Here is a 19,930-nt window from a genome sequence, read left to right as displayed (position 1 = left end):
CACATTGTGATAAGAGAAGATTGAGAAAAGTCATGTTTTTCTACCCTTGCGTTGCAGTGAATAGATGATACAAATTTTGTGTCCCAGTGGATTAAACTCTGAAGTTTACAGTGGGGGCAGTCTGATTAAGTGTTTCATTGAAGATGCCAGCCAAGCAAGAAGGTGTTGTAGTATGTCAGTGATAAAATCTTAATAAACTTTGAGTAATGATAACCTAAGCGGGATCATTCTCAGAAAAAATAATATTCTACATTCATTCAAATGTCATTCATACACGTCTAGTTAGGAGCATTTGATTCATTCTGATCATGACATCTTAATCACTAGGCATAATTAGGTTCATAGATTGAATTATACAAGTCATGTTCCCCAGAGAACAAACCAGTGAAACTTCAGCCTTATCTCCCTGAGCAGCAGTGGAGTAGGTTGAAAATAGCAGATCTTGTCTTCCTGTATTGGCAGCGAAGTAGATCGAAGATACCAGCCTTGTCCACCTGAGCAGCAGTGGAGTAGGTTAAAAATGACAGATTTTGCCTTCCTGCACTGGCAGCGAAGCAGATCGAAGACACCGGTCTTATCGCCTTGACGTTGCAATGGAATAGATTGAAGCCACGACGGCGAATCTTATCTCCCTGGCGTTAAGACTTACTCGTGTTCTAGGCCGTGTGAGTATACTGGCTTGCACAATTTAAAAGATACAAGGGTCACACGCTCGTGTCTCTACCCGTGTGGACAAAAATAGGTCATTTTCCAAGCCACATTTCTCACCCAATTTGTCATTAACCTAACTCAACATTTTTGCACATCAATAAGTCATAACAAGGCATTCAAGTAAAGCTAAAATCAAGTCTTAAACATGTATTATCATAACATACAACCAATACACCCATAGGTAATTCAAATGACAATTTGAAAACATGTCAATCAAATTCCAAAATTTACTTAGATAGCCAAATACATATATGCATAATTTTACTAAATTTACCAAATCAACCAATTCTCAATATACTTATAATTTTCCATCATTCAACAATTCCAAACACATTCCAAACATGATAAGGCTACTTCTATACACACCAAAATATACCAAACACAAGTCATTCAAATGACTAGTTTCAACAAAACATTTATATACCAACATTGCCCAAAATAACATATACATGTCATTATAACCGGAATTAATTTACTGAAAATACCAAAAGAGTCGATGGATAGTGTGATTCAACTCCGACTAGTTTTCAACCCAAATGAGCTTCCGAATTACTATAAAATATGGAAAAATAACACGAAGTAAGCTTTTAAGCTTAGTAAGTTCGTACAACATAGAATTTAACTTACCATTTAATCACATTTAAGGTAAGCATACAAGACATATTCAAACCAATTTGGCCAAAAGCCTAAACACATAACCTCAACATGTTAGCCATTTAAACACATATAATAGCTCATAATCATGGATGAACATAGTCATTAAGCAAGTTCTACATACATGTATCAACCAAATCATGTTTCAATATATCAACTAATATCATTTCCATGTATATACCGGTAATAGTTTGTACCAAACTCATTTTGTCTCATAGCAGAACATTGCTCGTTGAACTGTTTAAAATATCGTTGGATACATGGGTAGTACACACGAAGTGTACAAAACTGTAATCCATCAATTCATATACATGTATGCTCATATGACCATGTAAACGGGAAGTTCTTCCGAGCTATATAACGGGAAGCTCATGTAAGCTAAATAACAGAAAGCTTATGCAAGCTGTATATTGAGAAGCTCATAAGAGCTGAAATTGGGAAGCTCATGCGAGCTAAATATCGGGAAGCTCATGAGAGCTATGGTGTGTCCGCTACACATGCGGGACTACAACCAAAATGGTAACCCTAAGGACATGTCATTTGTATCCTTCGAATTTCTAAGGTTCAAACGAGACTCAGAAATTATCGGATATGTGATTGATAATTATACATGACAATTGTACAAATCACACACAATAATATTCAATTTTAAAACATATAAATATACAATTTAGTTACACGAACTTACCTCGACAAGTGTATGTAGATATAAAGGCTACTAATCCGTTACTTTTCTTTTGCCTCGATCTAACTCCGTACTAGGTCTATCCAGATCTATACGAATGAATTTGACTTAATTTAATATAATTCATATTCAATTCTGTCCAACACACATTTTTGGCAAAATTACTATTTTGCCCTTATAGTTTTAATTTATTACAATTTAGTCTCTAGGCTCGAAAAATGAAATTCATATAATTTAAATCTTATTCAAACCTAGCTAATTTTTATACATATTAATAGCAGCCACAAAATTCAGAATTTTACCATAAATTTATCATCTTTTCAATTTAGTCCCTAATTGATAATTTCATCAAAATTCTCTTTACAAAAGTTGTTTATCTAACAAAAAAATTTCATTTTCTATTATAAAACTTCAAAGTTCAAGCATACTCATCCATGGCAAAATCCTAATACTTTAACGATTTTGCAAATTAATCCCTGAGATAGTTAGATTAAGCTATTACGATCTTGGAAATATAAAAATTATTAAAAAACAGAACAAAAATACATACCTAAATGAGTAAAAATAAGCTTGCTAACTTCAAGCTTCCATGGCTAGGGTTTCCATTTTTTTTCTTTTATTTGGTAAAAGATGATGATATTAGATTATTTTATTTATTTATTTATCATCATTTATCATTTTTTTTTTCTAAAATTAACCTTAATAATTTATTAAATTTCCAATGATGAATAATCATTCTTATCCACTAACTACTCTAAATGGTTTATTTATTATATTAGGACCTCCAATTTAAAATTTCATAGCTATTTAATACCTTTAGCTATTAGAATTTAATTTTTGCACTTTATGCAATTTAGTCGTTTTTATCAGATTAGACATGTAAACGGTAAAATTTCTTAACAAATTTTTTTTACGATATTTCTATCATACGATAGACCATAAAATAATATTAAAATGAATGTTCTTCTGACCTCGTATTTGTGGTCCCAAAATTACTGTTCCAATTTCACTGAAAACGGGTTGTTACATTTACCATAACATGAAAAGTCACCAGTAACCAAAGAGTCCATAGTGTAAAGATCTTTATAAAAATCCACAACATGATTCTTCGACACCTCATCATCGAAACACCAATCATCTTCAATAATAAAACCCTCAATTCTATTTTTTCTCCGCCTAGTCAATGTTTGACTATGAAAATAGCTCGTGTTTCTGTCACCATTCATAAGCCACATAGATCGAGATTTCTGAAACCACAATAACTCCTCGTGCTTTAGAACTTCCTCAATTTCTTGACGAAGTGTCAATTCCCGATATCGGAGCCCAGAAGAACTTCTCCACTCCAAAATTCTTTGTAGTTGACTTAACTCGGAAATCAATTTTCATTTATGCACAAAAATATTTCCATAAACCTGTTTATTCCACTCCTAAACTACTTCCTAAAAATGCTACAAATTTATACTAATATCCCCTTCATTACTCCAACTTTCTTGAAATGTTAATTAATAATTTCACAATGTAACAAATATTGTAATGTTACAATCTTGATAATCACATCCTATTACCATGATAATGTGCCAATCCCACCAATAAAGTGGATGACATGGGAGTTTGAAGGTTGTAATGAAGCCCAAGGTCCGACAAAGCAAAGATTTAGTCCAAAACGATGAAACGATGAAACTATACAAAGAAACGCAAAGGGACCATTCGGCATCCATTAAAGATGGAGGAGAAGACTCGTACTTGCAAAAATATTGGTTTTGGAAAAAGAAATTATATGAAGGATCCCTATGATTACAATTAGGCAAGACCCCCGAAAGTTTGGTCGATAAGGTGATCAATACCTAAATTTTGAAATTTTGCATTTTAAGTTAGTAACAAAATACAAAGGCTGAAGGTAATCCTAATTAATGATTAGTATTTTAATAGTAATTTTTATTTATCGCTGTACTTAAAACAAATAATCGAAAGAGAGCGAAAATAAAGCCATTTTTTGCGTAAAGATGCGTTAGTGACTGCGTCCTGTTCGTTTCCATCTCTTCTCTTTTACTCTCAGGCCAGTCTCCTTCAATTAATTAAATGTTTTGGATTGAACAAAGTTCTATATTGGTTGTAAATTTTAATTTGGGTCAGTCTGTTTTTATTTTAGCATATACTTTATAAGATTTTAAATTCTGGGTAAGTATTATTTCCTTTTCTTTTTCTCTTCTTGAACTGATGCCTTTTTCTAATAAAGAAATTCTTTTTAAAATTAAATAAAGAAAACAAATACATTTTCTGGGTATCTTTGGGGATTGCTAAAACATGAGTTGATTTATGTACCCAACTGTCAATGAAAAACCTGGTTTCCATGAGTTCATCTGAGTTTGGTGTAGAATATGATGAATGGTATCGCTGTTTGTTGAATCAATTTTATTTCTAAGTTCCCAGAATAACCTATTATCAAGGTTGGGATACTTGTTTCTAATGAATTGATTTAGATTTTTTTCCTTTTTGTGGAGAAATGAATTGATTTAGATTTGATTATACCTCTGTTGGCTAGTTTTCTTATATAAGTAATTCTTCAGGATTATTGGTTTCATGTCTTATAGCTGAATTAAGCCGTGAAGTTCCAGAATTTTACACCTTTCCAACACTTTTAATGAGTCACCCCCTTGATCTGGTACGTCTAGCTGCAACTCTCACACCATAGATTTTCAAGCATCTATCTTGATCTTTGTAATAAAACCTTCAGATATTATAGTTCTCACATTTATGATATTAATTCTATTTTCTTTTTACTATTTTTATCCAGGATTAAGCCTGGACAATATGAAGTTCAAACAAGGGAACTTGGTGGAGGTGTTAAGAAGAGAACATGATCCATACGGCTCCTGGTTTACTGGTAATATAATTTCAGCAGATGGTGACAACTATATTGTTAGGTACAAACTGCTCGTGGACCACGAAGAAAAACGAGTCGCAGAGAAGGTGCGAGGGATGGATGTTAGACCCCTGCCTCCAAGTGTAAATGGTAAGCGTTGGGCAGTTGGGGATATAGCTGAGGTGTTTGATACTCAGTGTTGGAGGGTTGCAAAGGTCGCAAAAGTGTTAAACAACAGCAGCCGATTTGTCATTAAGTTCTTTGGGTCCATACAACTTAAGGAATTTCATGCATCAAGTTTAAGGATTAGGCAGGCTTGGCATGACAACAAGTGGATAGTAATAGGGAAGGTAGATGACTTACATCATCATGCTTTTTCCTATATTCTTGTCTAAATGTGTATACTTGATTCTTGCTTGCGGTTTATCTTTACTCTTATTTCTTATAATAATCATAGTAGTTCTTAAGATTTGGTATTATGAGAGGGTTTAAAGAACAAACTTCATATGATAAGTCCTACCTAATGTGTTGAACCAACCAGAATATCTAAACCAGACTACATACATTGCAGGTTGCTGAGAATTTTACACCAAAAACTCCATACCGAGCTGGTGGCTTGCGTTTTAGGACATCATTGCATTTTAACACAACCATGCAATCTAAAGCAAGATATAAAGAGGGAGAACATAACAACGGTGAGGCTCATAATATCACCAAGTGGCTGTCTATGAGAGCAAAGAGTAAAGGCTCTGCCCATCAATATGAAGAATACAATATGGACCCCCTCTTTGGTAGAACCTTCAAGAAAAGGAAACCATCTCTATATTCTAGAGGCTGTGATGGAAAGAGAACTCTTCCTTCGTATAAGCAGGTAGATATTTCTTGCTCACATGTAGCGGTTGATGAAAACTTCATTAAGCAATCAACTAACAGGAATAGCAGAATGGAAGGCAAAATTCCTCGCTGTTTATATGATTCTTCTAGGCCTGTTTGGTCTACTGAAGATAATGATCAATGCTCCGTTGCTAGCTGTAGTTTTAACGGTGACTGTGTCATCCCATTCTCTCATAAATTGATGGACAACACACCTAATAATTCCGATGCTGAGTCAGCTTTCCCTTCTTTGTGTGGCAAAAGAGACTTGCCCTTGCCTCCTGTGAACAAAGTATACTATATCCATGAACTAGAGCTTCGTGCTTACAAGTCAACAATGGAGGCATTGTTTGCTTCAGGTCCTTTATCTTGGGAGCAGGAAACCCTGTTAACAAATCTCCGCCTCAGCCTTAAGATTTCAGATGAGGAACACCTACTCCAGCTGAGACACCTTTTGTCTGCTCAAGTTCTTTGATCTTGCATGTGTCTGTATCTTGCCTATGGAACTGCGCAACCATTGACAGTTTAGAGATGTGAGAGCTATTGCATCTAAATCTCTTGCAGGCAGAGCTTAACCTTCATGGGCCAATAACGGGAACTCATGCCTTTAAAAAATTGATTTGACTGAATAACTTGAATGTCACTTTGCTTTCGTAATATCGGTCGTATGTGGAAATAACTTTCTCCAATTCTTAGTTCCTGTTAATTCATCGCCATGTCTCATTCTCTGATGCTTTCTTAACTTTGAAATGACTGCATGAACATGAGCTGAAATTGTGCACGTTAATACCATGGATTTTCATTTCATGAATCAGAGTTACTGTCCTGAAACAAGTTCATAGAATCAGGTAATATATGGAACAACTTCGGGAAGAGGCAAAACAAAGAGAAGAATGATCTGTTTGGAAGCTCATATCTGCAGGAGATGCATCTGATATACAAATTTCTGAATCAGAAAAGTAAATTATACAATTTAATCTGAGTCATCCATAACTTTTTGGTATTGCACACTGTTGAAAGAGTCAATTGAAACATTTGTTAACATAAACAAATCAGCTGTAACATTTTAACATGTCTTGGGAACAAATGTTAGATTGCCTCAAATCAGAGAATCTGGCATCTGCAACCTTTGGCGTCTTGGGGCCCTTCAAACCATCTATCCCAAGATGGGTTTATAGGACCATTTGTTCTGTGATCAGAATAAACCCACGAATTAGAGGGAAATGCAACTTTATCTAAAACAAAAGATACAAGAACAAAACAAGTTGTAATTACAATGGGAGTAGTGGATCAGGTATTGTCTCCATGATAAGCAGCAACCTGAGAAGGAAACAAGAGATAGATATTAATTCCAATCAAACTGGTTAGCATACAACTTTTTGTGTGTTAAAATGATAACCGTTTAGATCCCAATATCCCATCCCTCTCCCTCCTACTTGTGCAACTTCCTTGGAAAGAAAATTATTATACTTACTCCTCAGACAATGTTGATACATTGTCAGTTCTCTCAAGCTCTTCCATCTCTTCCTGGAAAAAATGAAAAATACATGAAAGAATAAGACATACTAAACTGTAATGTGGTACCTTTTCAGCACACAGCAAAATTTTGAGTCACTAAAGTTTGACATTGCTCAAAGTAAGACATGTCAATTAGAAATCATCATCTGCCTAAGAAAGCAGTAAAGATGCGCAAAAATGGGCACGACAAAAGCTAAATTTATGAGCCTATGATCAGCAACTTCATACAAATTAGGCTAGTCTATGGGGTGCTAATGTACTAGATAATACAAGGCAAATTGAGGTACTCTATATAGGTTTTATTACGTGGTGCAAGTGCATAACATTGCTAAAAGCATGACCAATCAAAGTGACGGTTAGCAAGAACAGCAAGTCAAAGTCAAAGTCAAATAATAATTCCAAAAGCTCTTAGTCATGACACGGATTCATCCAGCCCTTTTTACACTGAATATCACCTTAATTCTTCAAATACGGGAAGCAATCAAGACCGACAAAGTTCAGAATTCAGATTATGGTGTTTTAAGAACTAAAGATTATTTCATTAGGTAAAAAAGGACAAAAAGAAAGAAAGTTTAGCACATCCCATATAGAGCGGCCATAACATGACTGATCTGGAACTTCATCCCGCCTCCAATTGGGACTTCCTAAACATCAGTATAACCTGATGAAGAGCATATCTGCAACATCCCTGGCAGATTTTTGCAAGTCCAAGAATTACTATTTTGCAAAAATAAATTACAGTACTCCAGCACAACATCTAAAATTTTTATCAAAAGCCTATTAAATTGGACCTCACGTAAGTGGTAAGAAAACTATTAACCACTCATGATACTAATTGCTAGGTAGGATACCTGAATTCCACAATGACAGTAGTGAGAGTTTTGTATGGAGCCGAGGTCTTTCACCCTGGAAGCTAGTTTTTAGGGCGTGGTTCTAAATTGCAAAGCCAACCCATAGGGGCGCTTGGATTCCAGTGGATAGTTGACTTGAATACCACATTGAATTTATAGTATTTTATAGGAAGTTTATTTGGACTTTTGACTCTCCTATCGAAAGCTAGCTTTTGGATGTGGTTGTCTCGTGTTCCCAGCCCAATGCTAAGATCTACCATGAATAGTTTTCCTCCTCAACTCAAGCATAAAGATCTTGGTTTCCAACTAAAACTATTACCCAAATGATACCACTGAACAAAATTTCATTCGGATATGAGAATTATGGAAAAAAAAAAGTTTACAAGAGGCAGCAAAATATAACTGAAGCAAAATCCAGAAATAAGAGGAAAAAGGGAAAAAAGAGGGAGAAGGAAAGCAAAAATAGAAACATGAAAAAGAAAAAGAAAAGGATAACCTCGAGGAACTTGGATTCTTGTTCGACACGCTTAAGTTCAGCAAGAATCCGATGCTTGCCTCTGGTATCAGCTGCAGAACCGGACAGTTGCTGTTCATCCGCCGACGACGCCGTTTCCGACTCCATTACTACTCTCGCCTGCCCTGCCTGGCTTCAAAGATCCAAAAACTCAATGCGGCTTGCTCATTCTAAAACGACAGCGGATCATTCCAGTTCTTTTCAGAATTTCGAAATTTTTTCACAGCACACCGTCAAAAGGCAACCAACTCTTTTAAAAACCTGCAGATCTGAAGTTATTACAAAGCTTTGATCTTTTATTTATTTTCCTTTCTATTTACTCACTCCGAAACGACTTTTTTTCTTCCTCACTGTTTTCTTCGAAAGCTGTTCTGCTTTTGCTGGTTTCCTAAAAAATGAACACACACAAAAATAAAATAATAATATTTGTAAACAATGGACAACCTTTTCTTCCTTTCCTTTCCTTATTCCTAATCAACCCATTTTGATAATCTTTTGGCATTTAATATCAAATGTCCCGAACTTGAAGTAAACTAATAATTGAAATTATTTTATGAGAAAAAGTGGAGAAATTGTAGCAGGCGGCCAGCGGAGAAAAATTCCCTTTTCGTTGTTGATAGGGAAAATCGGTCCACCTGTTTGGCAAATTCTCCTATCACTGCTGTCTATTTCTATTATACCATCATCTGCATTTAGACACTTTAGTCATTCCTTTCGGCTCTTGTTTGTCTCAATCCATTGCATTTCTTTTTTTCCTCTTTTCCCCCAGCCATCTCCATTGGGAATTTTTTGAGCACTGATACTAATGCAGAAGCTTTCACAATCACAAGAGTGCTATGCAAAATAACAAATTTCATTTTAAAGGACAAGCTTCTCTAACTGTTATTTTTCTTTTCACAATATTCAAATTGAATTGACTTTGGGTTAATTGGTATAAATTGGTTTGGTGTCATAGACATTATAAGACAATGTCAAAGATGTATTTATTAAGAGTGTCTCCAATAGGAAAAATAAATTCACAAAATAGGAAAAGCTGAACGGAAAATGCAAAGTTGAAATAGCACCAAAACATATGATTGTATTCAACAAGAAATACAAGAGTGAAAGCTTGGTAGGGTTCTTATTTCTATCGATGGGCACCTTAATTTCTCACTTTTTGCTTTCCTGGTTCAACCGACTTATGTGGAATCTAATCATTAGAAATGAAAAACGACAATCAAACAGACAATACAGTAAGAAAGTGGGAACAAACATTCAGAGGAAGTTATGGGACCAATTCCCCACAATGTGTGACTGTGAAGCACACATGATCAAATCAAGCCATTTGATTCATTTGAACCTCACCACCTTTTGATGGTGGTGGGAATTCTTCATAAATCGAATTCAGCTTAGATTCATATTTCTCCCCATCACCCCACAGTGCATAAGCTTCCTCTCCATGGATTGCGTCATCCCCGGTTTGCAATTCGTCCTCAGCTAATCTCAGTGGAATGATCAGCCTGATCAACAGACATATCACGCTAGTGGTGAATATGTTGAGGAGCACTACGAATACGATTCCTAGCAATTGAATACCGAGTTGCTTGAACCCGGCTGTGGTGTGACCTGTATGGAGTCCGTAGAAAAAACCAATGTAGTGTTGCCAGTTATCTACCAAGTAGAAAAGTCGGTTGAGCTTAGGCACCGCAAACAGGCCAGTCAGGATGCCTCCTAGGCTACCTGCTACGGCATGCGTGTGGAACACCGCCATGGTGTCATCGACTTGCTTGAGGAGCCCTATCTTCTTGTGGAGGACCATCATGGTGTACCATGGGATGCTACCAGACATCATCCCCATCAATATTGCTGCCCAACCTTGCACCACTCCTAACCAAAGCACGATGACAAAAATCTTTGGTTACTATCGATATATAAATGCATTGTCATGTCATGCATCTATAGGTAATATCGTGCACGTTATTATCATAGCTCATGGTCTTTTACCTGCTGCAGGGGTGATGCAAACTAAGCCAGTGATCATTCCCTGTGTGGCTCCAATCACTGATGGCTTTCCAAAGAAAATAATGTCAAGCATGAGCCATGTCAATAAGCTTGTGGCAGTGCAGACGTGGGTGTTAAGGACGGCTAACGATGCATCAGTGCTGACTGTATAGGGATCACCACCGTTGAAACCAGTCCATCCCATCCAAAGTAGTCCTGCCCCTGCCAGCATCAGCAGGATATTGTTTGGTGGGAACCTCTCCTTGTCCTTGGTGGTTCTTGGTCCAACCTTCACCAGTTTATACAACAATTGACTCAATTAAAAACCATTTTTTCTTATAAAAAATAGAATAACATTGATTGTGTAATATAATATTCTGGTCATTACCCAGTAAGCTGCAGTGAAACCAGCTACACCAGAAGACAAATGAATAACATATCCTCCAGAGTAATCGATAATGCCTTTCTTAGATAGCCACCCTTCAGGGCACCAGATACTGTAGGCAGTTATAGTGTAGGAAAATGTCAACCAAAGTGGCACAAACAACATCCATGCAAGGAAATTCATCCTTCCAAGCAATGCCCCAGCCACCAGAATCAAAGTGATAGCTGCAAACACAAACTGGAAGTAGATCATGGTTGCATTTGGCAAATATCCAAGAAAAGCCTGCTCGATGAGGTACTGAGCGTCCAAGGAAACATTGGGCATTCCTAGGAAATGAATGAACTTGTCCCCAAATGACATCCGGTAACCCCACCCAACCCAACATACAAGAACCGCTGCAAAGGCGTAAAGTGCCATGAAGGCTGAGTTCACAGCCCATTTCTTTTTCACTATGCTACCGTATAGGATTACGAGACCCGGCACACTTTGGAGACCCACCAGGGTAGCTGCAGTTAGCTGCCAAGAATTATCACCTTTGTTCAGCCAGGGTGGACTAGCCTCATCAGGGTTCAAGTTAGACGGCAGAGACATTTTGTGTTGGACCTGGTGTGTTTGTGTGTGAGGCTTAACAATTAAGACGTCGGAGTCCGGTATGTATGACAATAAATGATGTAGGCTCGGATGTGCTTATATAGAGCCAAGTACATTGGCAAAAAAGGTTTCAAAAATTGTTGTAACATGTCTGGATCATGTCGTCTTTGTAAATTTTTCTGTCTAAGCCGGCGCAGGTATAAAAATATATCAATGACCTTGTTGTATTTCATGTCTTTTGGTGGGTAGACTGGTGTTGTCTTAAGGGCTAAATGTGCCATTTCGAGAGTGATTTAAGGGAACAAGAAATATAAACGTCAGAATAAGAAGTTAAGATCTGAGGTGTTTTTTTCTTGTTTTATCATCGTATGGCGGGGAATCCAAAAGCTGTTAGTGTCAGGGAATGGATTCCAAATCAAAATTTACTGGAACCTTTTTCCCTTTTGATATTGTCGAAGCTTTTTATTTTTTATCGAAGATATTGTCCAAGAGTTTATTATATGATAAAATAATAATTCATTTACACCTTACACCTTCTTTCCCTTTTATCTGAATTTCTCATCTAAATTTATTTTAGTCTTTAAATTTGAAATTTTTAAATGTTTCACGATTCAAACCATTGATTCCCGATTCAATCGATTTGATCGATTCAATTACTAAACTAACAACAATTAAATAATTAATTAAAAATTCATAATTTTTTTAAAAAAATAAAAATTTTATGATTTTTATCCCAATTTTTTAAACTTTTATTAATTTTGAGCAGTTTTCAATTCAATCAGTTTAACCAACCAATTTAATTATATTTCAAGAATAAATCTAGTGCATTCATTTTTCTTGGACTAATGATTGTTGGACTACGTCCAGGCTCAAATTAATAAATTTAATGGGACAAGGCAATAGGCCTATGGCCCTAGAGTTTTTCTCTTCAAAGACCCAAACTCTTCATTTTACTTTTCTAATTTTTAATTACAATTTGAGATTCATTCTACTTAAAAGTTTCATGTATCAGGTTAGATCAAAGTCGAGCTCAGATTAAATTTAATCAAAATTTTAGATCTGATTAATAAGCTTAAATTCGACGTGAAAATGAATTTAAACTTTGTTTAAACCCAACCTATTTTATATGTGCTGAACTCGGATCCGACCCTTATTATTATATATTTTTAATATATATAAAATAAATTTAAAAAATATATTATATAACCAATCAACTTAGCAATATTTGGATGATCAACATGAACTACAATTCTGAGCTCAGATAAGAAATCGATGGTTATCTCTTCCGACGGACCATGGTTCAGCCGCTTAATCGCAACGAGGTTTCCAGTTTTCAATTTCCCTTCTGCATACCCTCCTTCACCTATCCGAAAAATGACACCAACATGTTTTTAGCAAAGATCATTGATGTTTTCTTATATAAAACAAATGAATGATTTGATTACCACAAGTTGCAGTCGTGTCGGAGAAAGCGTTTCGATGTTGCCGTCTCCGTGTATTGCGAAACCGAAAAGGTTCCCATCTCTTCTTTCAGAGGCTTTCTTGGTTAGTTTGATGTCAATTGGTGTTTCACCACTACAAGTGGAAAATTTTAACAAACAGATAGTGTGAACAAATTGAATGAAAAGCAATTAAAGAACAACATGGCAAGAAACAGCAATGGTTACAAATGCATCATATATATATATATGAAAAGAGGCCTAGAAAGATCAAACATGAGAATAAATACATAAACCCAAAGCTGCAAAACATAAACAAACGAGGGACTCAAAGGCTAAATGTCCAAAAAGGATGCATTCAAAAGTACCATAACGAGCAGAATCTTTGGTACCTGAGAAGCCATAAAAAAAGAAGAAGAAAATTATTCAAATCATCAAATGCTAATTATTTTATGAAAATAAACCTTAAAATTAAACTCAAAGCATCCACACAATATACATATATACACATATAACATCAAAGCATAAAAACATATGAATATTCTAAAATTCTTTGAGAATCCAATGCTGCAAAAACACAAACAAAATGAAAAAGAAAAAGAGAAGCAATATGCAAGAATATACCATAAATGAGCAGAAGGTTCTTGGGTACCTCCCATGGTTTTTTTTTTGTTTTAAACCAGGGAGACCAGAGAAGCAAAAAAAAAAAGCGCTAAAGAAATATGAAGATACTTTAAAAACAATAGCCAAAGAAATTAGAAAGGGGAATTAGGAATAGGGAGGAGTCTGGGAATAAGGTTAAAAAAAATCTAGGCAGGCCAAGGAAAAAATTTTACTTCGGTTTATATTTTTAAGTATAAACTTAGTTTTTGAGTTTACATTTTTGTCCAATTTCTTTTGATCTTTAGCAGTTTGACATATGGACAGATATATTTTATTACTTTTGTCAAAAATTTTTTTAAAAGGAAATTGCTAACTGAAATATTAGACAAGAAGTTGATTTGTTCAATTGTGGAAATGAAGTTAAACTTAAAATGAAAAAGAAAGGAATGAAAGATTATAAAAGAGGAAGGTTACCATAAATCATCTCTTTCGAAGAATTTTCATGTATATGTCATTCTCATTTCTCATTAGAAAGGAAGAAAAGTAGTTGGAGAAATGAAACAAAAAGAAGGAAATATAAGTTGGATTAGAAACATGAGGAGAGTAAAGAGTCCACGAACCACGATTGACAAATAAGCGTATTGTATAGCCAACATCAGCTGATTTACTGCTCTTACTTCACTACATTTGAACCATTAATTCCTAATCACAAACATAAGCACAATAATTGATTCAAGCTAGAGTAACAAACAATTTCTAACTACAGTGAATAAATAAATAAACCTGCAGACTGAAACCGCCAGAGAGCAGAGTCCTGTCCAAAAGCTGTGGTGTCCGTTTCCTTTAAGTCTCAACCAAAGTTGCAGAAAGCCAGACGCTAAAATACTAAACCTAGCTAGCCCAAAACGGTACCGTTTTTTGCTCCAATCTCGTTTACCTTAAGGTGTTTATCTTGGTAATTGATATTTTGCTCAAATCTTTCAGCAAGTAAATATTGCAGCTTTTAAAATTGTGGGTTTTTTTTTTCTTGCTTAATCCATGGCTTCTTCCATGCTTAATGGAGCAGAAAGCTTCACTCTCATTAGGGGGGTAACCCCAAGAAGGGTTGATTTTTTTGGGTCAGGTTTTCATGGGAAACACTTATCTAATTTGGGTTTAGCCTTTAGTGTGAGGATCTCCAGGCCAGGAACAACAATGGCTCCAAAGTGCGGCTTATCAGCATCAAGGCCAGCTTCACAACCACGATTCATACAACACAAAAAAGAGGCTTTTTGGTTCTACAGGTTCCTCTCAATTATATATGACCATGTGATAAACCCTGGTCACTGGACTGAAGACATGAGGAATGATGCACTTGAGCCAGCCGATCTCAACAACAGGAACATGATTGTTGTAGATGTTGGTGGTGGAACTGGTTTCACTACTTTGGGTATCGTTAAGCATGTGGATGCTAAGAATGTTACAATTCTCGACCAATCTCCGCACCAGCTTGCCAAGGCTAAGCAAAAGGAGCCTTTGAAGGAGTGCAGGATAATTGAAGGTGATGCAGAAGATCTCCACTTCCGTACTGATTATGCCGACAGATATGTGTCTGCTGGCAGGTACATTTTTCCAACTCTTTTGGTGTTACTGGAATTTGTTTGCTTGAAATGCACTGACTATATCTTTTCACAATAAGATGTAAAATTTTGGGGGTTTGTGGTTGGATGGTGCTCTTTGTAATTGTTATGCACGATGGCTTAATTGGCCTTGTCATTATAGATTGGTTTTATTGTTCTTGTCTCAACGATATGGTTTTGTAGAAGATATTGTCAATTGGGGCATCTCGGAGTATATAATCTATAATCATAAAATATGGTAATTTGCTAGCTGGTTTGCATGGATGATTTATTTTGAATTTAAGGGAGGGGAGATGGTAACTTGGTGAAGTTTTATTGGGATCATGCTGTTATGTTTTTCAGCATAGAGTACTGGCCAGACCCACAACGGGGCATCAAGGAAGCATATAGGGTATTGAAACTAGGAGGAAAAGCTTGTCTGATTGGTCCTGTGTACCCGACATTCTGGTTGTCACGCTTCTTTGCGGATGTTTGGATGCTTTTCCCTAAGGAGGAAGAGTACATTGACTGGTTTGAAAAGGCTGGATTTAAGGATGTCCAACTCAAAAGGATTGGCCCTAAGTGGTATCGTGGAGTTCGCAGACATGGTTTGATCATGGGGTGCTCTGTAACTGGTGTCAAACCTGCATCTGGGGACTCTCCTTTGCAGGTAATCACTTTTTGATGTGGTCAATGGCTCGCTGCATCATTTAGTTGAACTTTTTCTCTATTGTTGACCATGCATGTATTGTATATCTTGTACATCCCGTATTATGAGCAAAGGATTTGATATCTGAGGTAAGGGTATTGTTCATAGTTCCCCTATGTTAGCCTCCAGTTTAAGGACTCATAATCATAAGCTATAATTACTCTGTTGGAACTGCCTCAATCTCCTTGTCTCCAATATTGTTGAAATTCTGGTTCTGCTTTTGCTGTTTGCTCAGCATCAACTCTCAATCACCGGTTTATAAATATTAAATTTTCTTCCCCTTTGTAACTAGTAACTAAACATAAGTCACTCCCCTTCCCTCTTTCTTTCATAATATGAAGTCATTGTATCGAGTACATTCTACATGGGTACTTTGTGTGTGTGGTGCAAAACAATATCCTTCGATATTGCAGGTTACTTAATCCTTTTTTCTATGAGGCCTCCGCTTGTTGGTTAAGGCAGAAGTCTTGGGTCTTTGAATATCTAAGTTCGAGTTCACCATACGCAATTGCGATATGTGGGTTTCCAGTCCTACCATGTGTGAATTTTGTCCGGTTTGGTCTGAATCTTTCCAGTTCTTCATCCACGTACTAGTTTGATTCTACATTGTAATTGGGTGGACTTTTATTTGTACTTGTATTGTATTTGTAATAGTGAAACTTTCAGAAAATAGCATTTCATGTAGACGTGAGGCCTATTTTATCGTGTTACTAAACTCTCTTGGCTTTCATTTATCATTCTTTTTCAGCTTGGCCCGAAGGCAGAGGATGTATCGAAACCAATAAACCCATTAACATTCCTGTTGCGCTTTATACTGGGTACCATGGCAGCTACGTATTATGTATTGGTCCCTATCTATATGTGGTTGAAGGATCAAATTGTGCCGGAAGGTCAACCAATCTAAACAGCGGCCGTACCTGCTGCTGCCCTTCCAAGTTGCCTATATTTCTTTAGTCATAGCGTATGTAATGCAAGACATCTTCTAGCTATGTGTTTTATCATCTAATATTATCCTGTTCTTAATTCAGATCTTCAAGCCTGTTTTCGTGTAACATATTAGCTTTCTGTTTTCTTTGTTCAAAGCTGAATTATCATAGATAAACAAGAGATTAGAAAATAAAAAAGTCCAGAGATCAGCCTAGGGATCAATTCAGCAGATCAGCCTCTATGAACAAGTTTACCACAATAGCTTTCTGAAACATACTAGAGGCAGAGGGGGTAATTGGCAAATGTTTGTGGTAGCATTTTCATTACCCATTTCGTTTCTTACTTTTTAAGTGAAGCTTGTTGCCCTTGTTTAATTTGCATCTCCCAAAGCCGTCTGGTTTTTTACTACATGGCAGCGAAATATGAGCCTCTGATACGCAAGTTCAGTACATCCGTTAAAATTGTCAATAAACAATGCGGTAATCAGTTTTCATAAAATTAAAAAAAAAATCATAAATACAAATAAATAATAACAATTAGTTCAAACAATTTTGTAATGGATCTTTTACCCTGTCTAGTCAGTCTTGTTTACTAGTTCAACAATTTTTCTCTTACGTTTTTGGGTTTTATGGTATGAGTTAAATAGATTGGATATTTGATTTTCGGTTCAATCGGTTGGTTCGATTTGAATATGATAATCATAATTAATATCGATATAGAAATTGTAAAGTAAGGAATTATTCTTGTTGATATAAAACCAATTAAAATCCTTTTCTAGTATTATTAAATAATGAATAGTTTTTGTTTTTGGAATGACCGAAGTATTTTTCATTCGAGATTTATGATTTTCATCTCACAATAAAAGCGCAATGTGTTGATCACTACACTCTAATCAATAATTTTTGATTTCACATAAATTGATTTTGTCCATCATTTAAAATTCGTTTAATTTTTCTATATCTACAAAATAAAAGCAAATAGTCTTAAATCAAATTCCTTTAAGTTATAAAGCCAAAACTATAGGTTTTCTTCTTTGAAACGCGTAAGATGTTCAGAACCCCAAAAAAAAAAAAAGACGCGTAAGAAGGAAACATATGAGAGGGGGAAAAAGTGATTAAATGAATGTTTGCTGAATATGGTTGCCAATATTTGCTCCAATTACCATTATTTTTGGTGAAGGAAAGAAATTGCATCCGTGTGAAACCTGAATCCTATGCTAGAAAATTCTTCATGCTACAATAACCACTCTGACCAGAATTAGTTGAATGTAGCATTTTTTATTCCTTCCTTTTTAAAATAAAGGAGGAGAAGGGAGAGTCAAAATTTATATGATTATATAATTTTTAAACACGATTATGATTATGATATGAGAAGAAATAGAGAGATATAAGATCTACTTCATCGAAGATTATGATGTGAACCCAAAAAAAAGGGTAGTAATTAAAGATAAAAAGTCATGGTGTAGCTGAATTTGGGTTGGAATGCCAAGTCCAAGACACAGAATTTGATGGAAATTCTAAACCTTTTTCCTGGGAGTTGATTCAAGGCTTCAATACTTTTCTGAAAAAATTAATGCTTTGAATGGAATTCAAACTCAAGCGTGTTTGAATATTTCCAATTCCTTTTGGCTGAAGTATACCAACTCCCCTATTTATATTCTATTCTTCCATTCAAGGAGGCAACTAACTTATTCCTCTACCTTTCATTTCTTTCCTATTTCATCGCTAAATCCAGAATGGCAGATACATTGACAGAAGATCAAATTTCTGAGTTTCGTGAAGCCTTTTGCTTGATCGATAAAGATTCAGATGGTACGCACATACTGCCGTTTTCTGTCTTAATCAGTATTAGTGAAGATTAAGTTTACCCTTCACACCTATATTTTGAACATTAATGCAGGGTTCATTACCATGGGAGAGTTGGCAGCAGTGATCCGGACATTAGATGTAAACCCTACAAAGGATGTTCAAGGCATGTTCAGTGAGGCTAATGTTGAAGGAAATGGGACGACCATCGATTTCAAAGATTTCTTAAATATTATGGCAAGTAAAATGAAGGTAAATTTTAAACAATTTTTATTTGCAAGTGATGCTCTTTTTTTCTTTTTAAGCTTAACAAAGTGGAGAATGAAGCATGGACATAAATGTGACAGGAAAACTTGATGGATGAACTACAAGAAGCTTTCAAAGTATTTGACAGAGATGAAGATGGATTCATATCAGCAAACGAGGTAAAAACATTGCTTACCCATCACTTATCTAATTTGACAAGTGGAGGGAATTCATATTGAATTAAATGCCATGCAGTTGAGACAAGTGATGATGAATCTGGGAGAAAGACTAACAATGGAAGAAGCAGAGCAGATGATAAGAGAAGCCGACGTGGATGGAGATGGAGTAGTCAGCTATGAGGAGTTTGCAAGGATGATGATGATGGCCTTCTAAATACCTCTAACTCATTTTCCAGTTATTCTTTTAACCTTTTTTTTTTTGTTGGAGAATGGAATTACTTCTCCTATATCCTCACCTTGTACCATACTGCAAATAACTGTCCTTTTTTTATCCTCATTAAATTTAAATTTAAGTTAAATTAAACCTTTAAATGAAGTCAAGTTTTTTTAATTTTGTTTTCTTTGTCCACGTTAGTCCAATTCTAAAAGTCAAGTTTTTTTTTCTCTTTCCCTTTTACAACATGTTTAATTTGGGGAAAAAGAAAACACTTTCGCTTATTTATTAAATGGTAAATTATTATTTTTGTTTGGTTGAATGTAATACCTATTTAATAGGACGGTTATTATTTTCCTATTCCTTATCTTCCCGAAATAGCAATTCTTTAGTATCATCCTAGTCCATGCAACATTAAATAACAAAACAAAATTAATTTTTAAGTTAATCCTTTAAAATTTGGACTCAAAAAATATAAAAAATAAAATATTTGAATTGCTTTAATATAATTTAATATAAAAATAAGTATATTAAGTAATTATTAAACATGTTGTTAAATTATATTTAATAAAAATCCTATTAAAA

At 35.3% G+C, this 19,930-nt stretch overlaps 5 protein-coding genes across 12 annotated transcripts; 3 read left to right on the top strand and 2 right to left on the bottom strand.

Annotated features, from left to right (window-relative positions):
• Positions 1–4,002: 4,002 nt before the first annotated feature.
• Positions 4,003–6,496, top strand: LOC107924250 (uncharacterized). 7 transcript variants are annotated; one of them, XM_041106098.1, is made up of 4 exons: positions 4,009–4,106; positions 4,618–4,712; positions 4,845–5,263; positions 5,485–6,496. In XM_041106098.1, exons 3-4 carry the CDS (start codon positions 4,862–4,864, stop codon positions 6,259–6,261), a joined length of 1,179 nt encoding a protein of 392 aa, XP_040962032.1. In that variant the 5' UTR covers positions 4,009–4,106; positions 4,618–4,712; positions 4,845–4,861; the 3' UTR covers positions 6,262–6,496. The 7 variants fall into 7 exon arrangements, with proteins under 7 accessions (XP_040962031.1, XP_040962032.1, XP_016710097.1 ...); XM_016854608.2 differs by having other exon boundaries at positions 4,009–4,228; positions 4,642–4,712; XM_016854606.2 differs by having other exon boundaries at positions 4,022–4,228.
• Positions 6,497–6,685: 189 nt separating this feature from the next.
• Positions 6,686–9,150, bottom strand: LOC107924251 (guanine nucleotide-binding protein subunit gamma 2). The gene is made up of 4 exons (XM_016854611.2): positions 8,652–9,150; positions 7,261–7,313; positions 7,062–7,106; positions 6,686–6,975 (listed from the first exon to the last, which is right to left on the bottom strand). Exons 1-4 carry the CDS (start codon positions 8,775–8,777, stop codon positions 6,891–6,893), a joined length of 309 nt encoding a protein of 102 aa, XP_016710100.1. The 5' UTR covers positions 8,778–9,150; the 3' UTR covers positions 6,686–6,890.
• Positions 9,151–9,973: 823 nt separating this feature from the next.
• LOC107924249 (ammonium transporter 2 member 5) lies at positions 9,974–12,109 on the bottom strand. The gene is made up of 3 exons (XM_016854604.2): positions 11,038–12,109; positions 10,653–10,938; positions 9,974–10,535 (listed from the first exon to the last, which is right to left on the bottom strand). The coding sequence occupies exons 1-3, from the start codon at positions 11,623–11,625 to the stop codon at positions 9,985–9,987; spliced, it is 1,425 nt and encodes a 474-aa protein (XP_016710093.1). The 5' UTR covers positions 11,626–12,109; the 3' UTR covers positions 9,974–9,984.
• Positions 12,110–14,376: 2,267 nt separating this feature from the next.
• LOC107924420 (2-methyl-6-phytyl-1,4-hydroquinone methyltransferase, chloroplastic) lies at positions 14,377–17,001 on the top strand. 2 transcript variants are annotated; one of them, XM_016854866.2, is made up of 4 exons: positions 14,377–14,575; positions 14,834–15,268; positions 15,629–15,935; positions 16,723–17,001. In XM_016854866.2, the coding sequence occupies exons 2-4, from the start codon at positions 14,862–14,864 to the stop codon at positions 16,876–16,878; spliced, it is 870 nt and encodes a 289-aa protein (XP_016710355.2). In that variant the 5' UTR covers positions 14,377–14,575; positions 14,834–14,861; the 3' UTR covers positions 16,879–17,001. The 2 variants fall into 2 exon arrangements, with proteins under 2 accessions (XP_016710355.2, XP_016710354.2); XM_016854865.2 differs by having other exon boundaries at positions 14,545–15,268.
• Positions 17,002–18,537: 1,536 nt separating this feature from the next.
• On the top strand, positions 18,538–19,507 carry LOC107923286 (calmodulin). Its single transcript, XM_016853491.2, has 4 exons — positions 18,538–18,712; positions 18,801–18,958; positions 19,054–19,131; positions 19,208–19,507. Exons 1-4 carry the CDS (start codon positions 18,637–18,639, stop codon positions 19,343–19,345), a joined length of 450 nt encoding a protein of 149 aa, XP_016708980.1. The 5' UTR covers positions 18,538–18,636; the 3' UTR covers positions 19,346–19,507.
• The last annotated feature ends 423 nt before the right edge of the window (positions 19,508–19,930 follow it).

The sequence above is a fragment of the Gossypium hirsutum genome, chromosome D11 (assembly GCF_007990345.1).
Source record: "Gossypium hirsutum isolate 1008001.06 chromosome D11, Gossypium_hirsutum_v2.1, whole genome shotgun sequence".
Lineage (NCBI taxonomy): Eukaryota > Viridiplantae > Streptophyta > Magnoliopsida > Malvales > Malvaceae > Gossypium > Gossypium hirsutum.
This window is presented reverse-complemented; position numbering and strand designations above follow the sequence as displayed.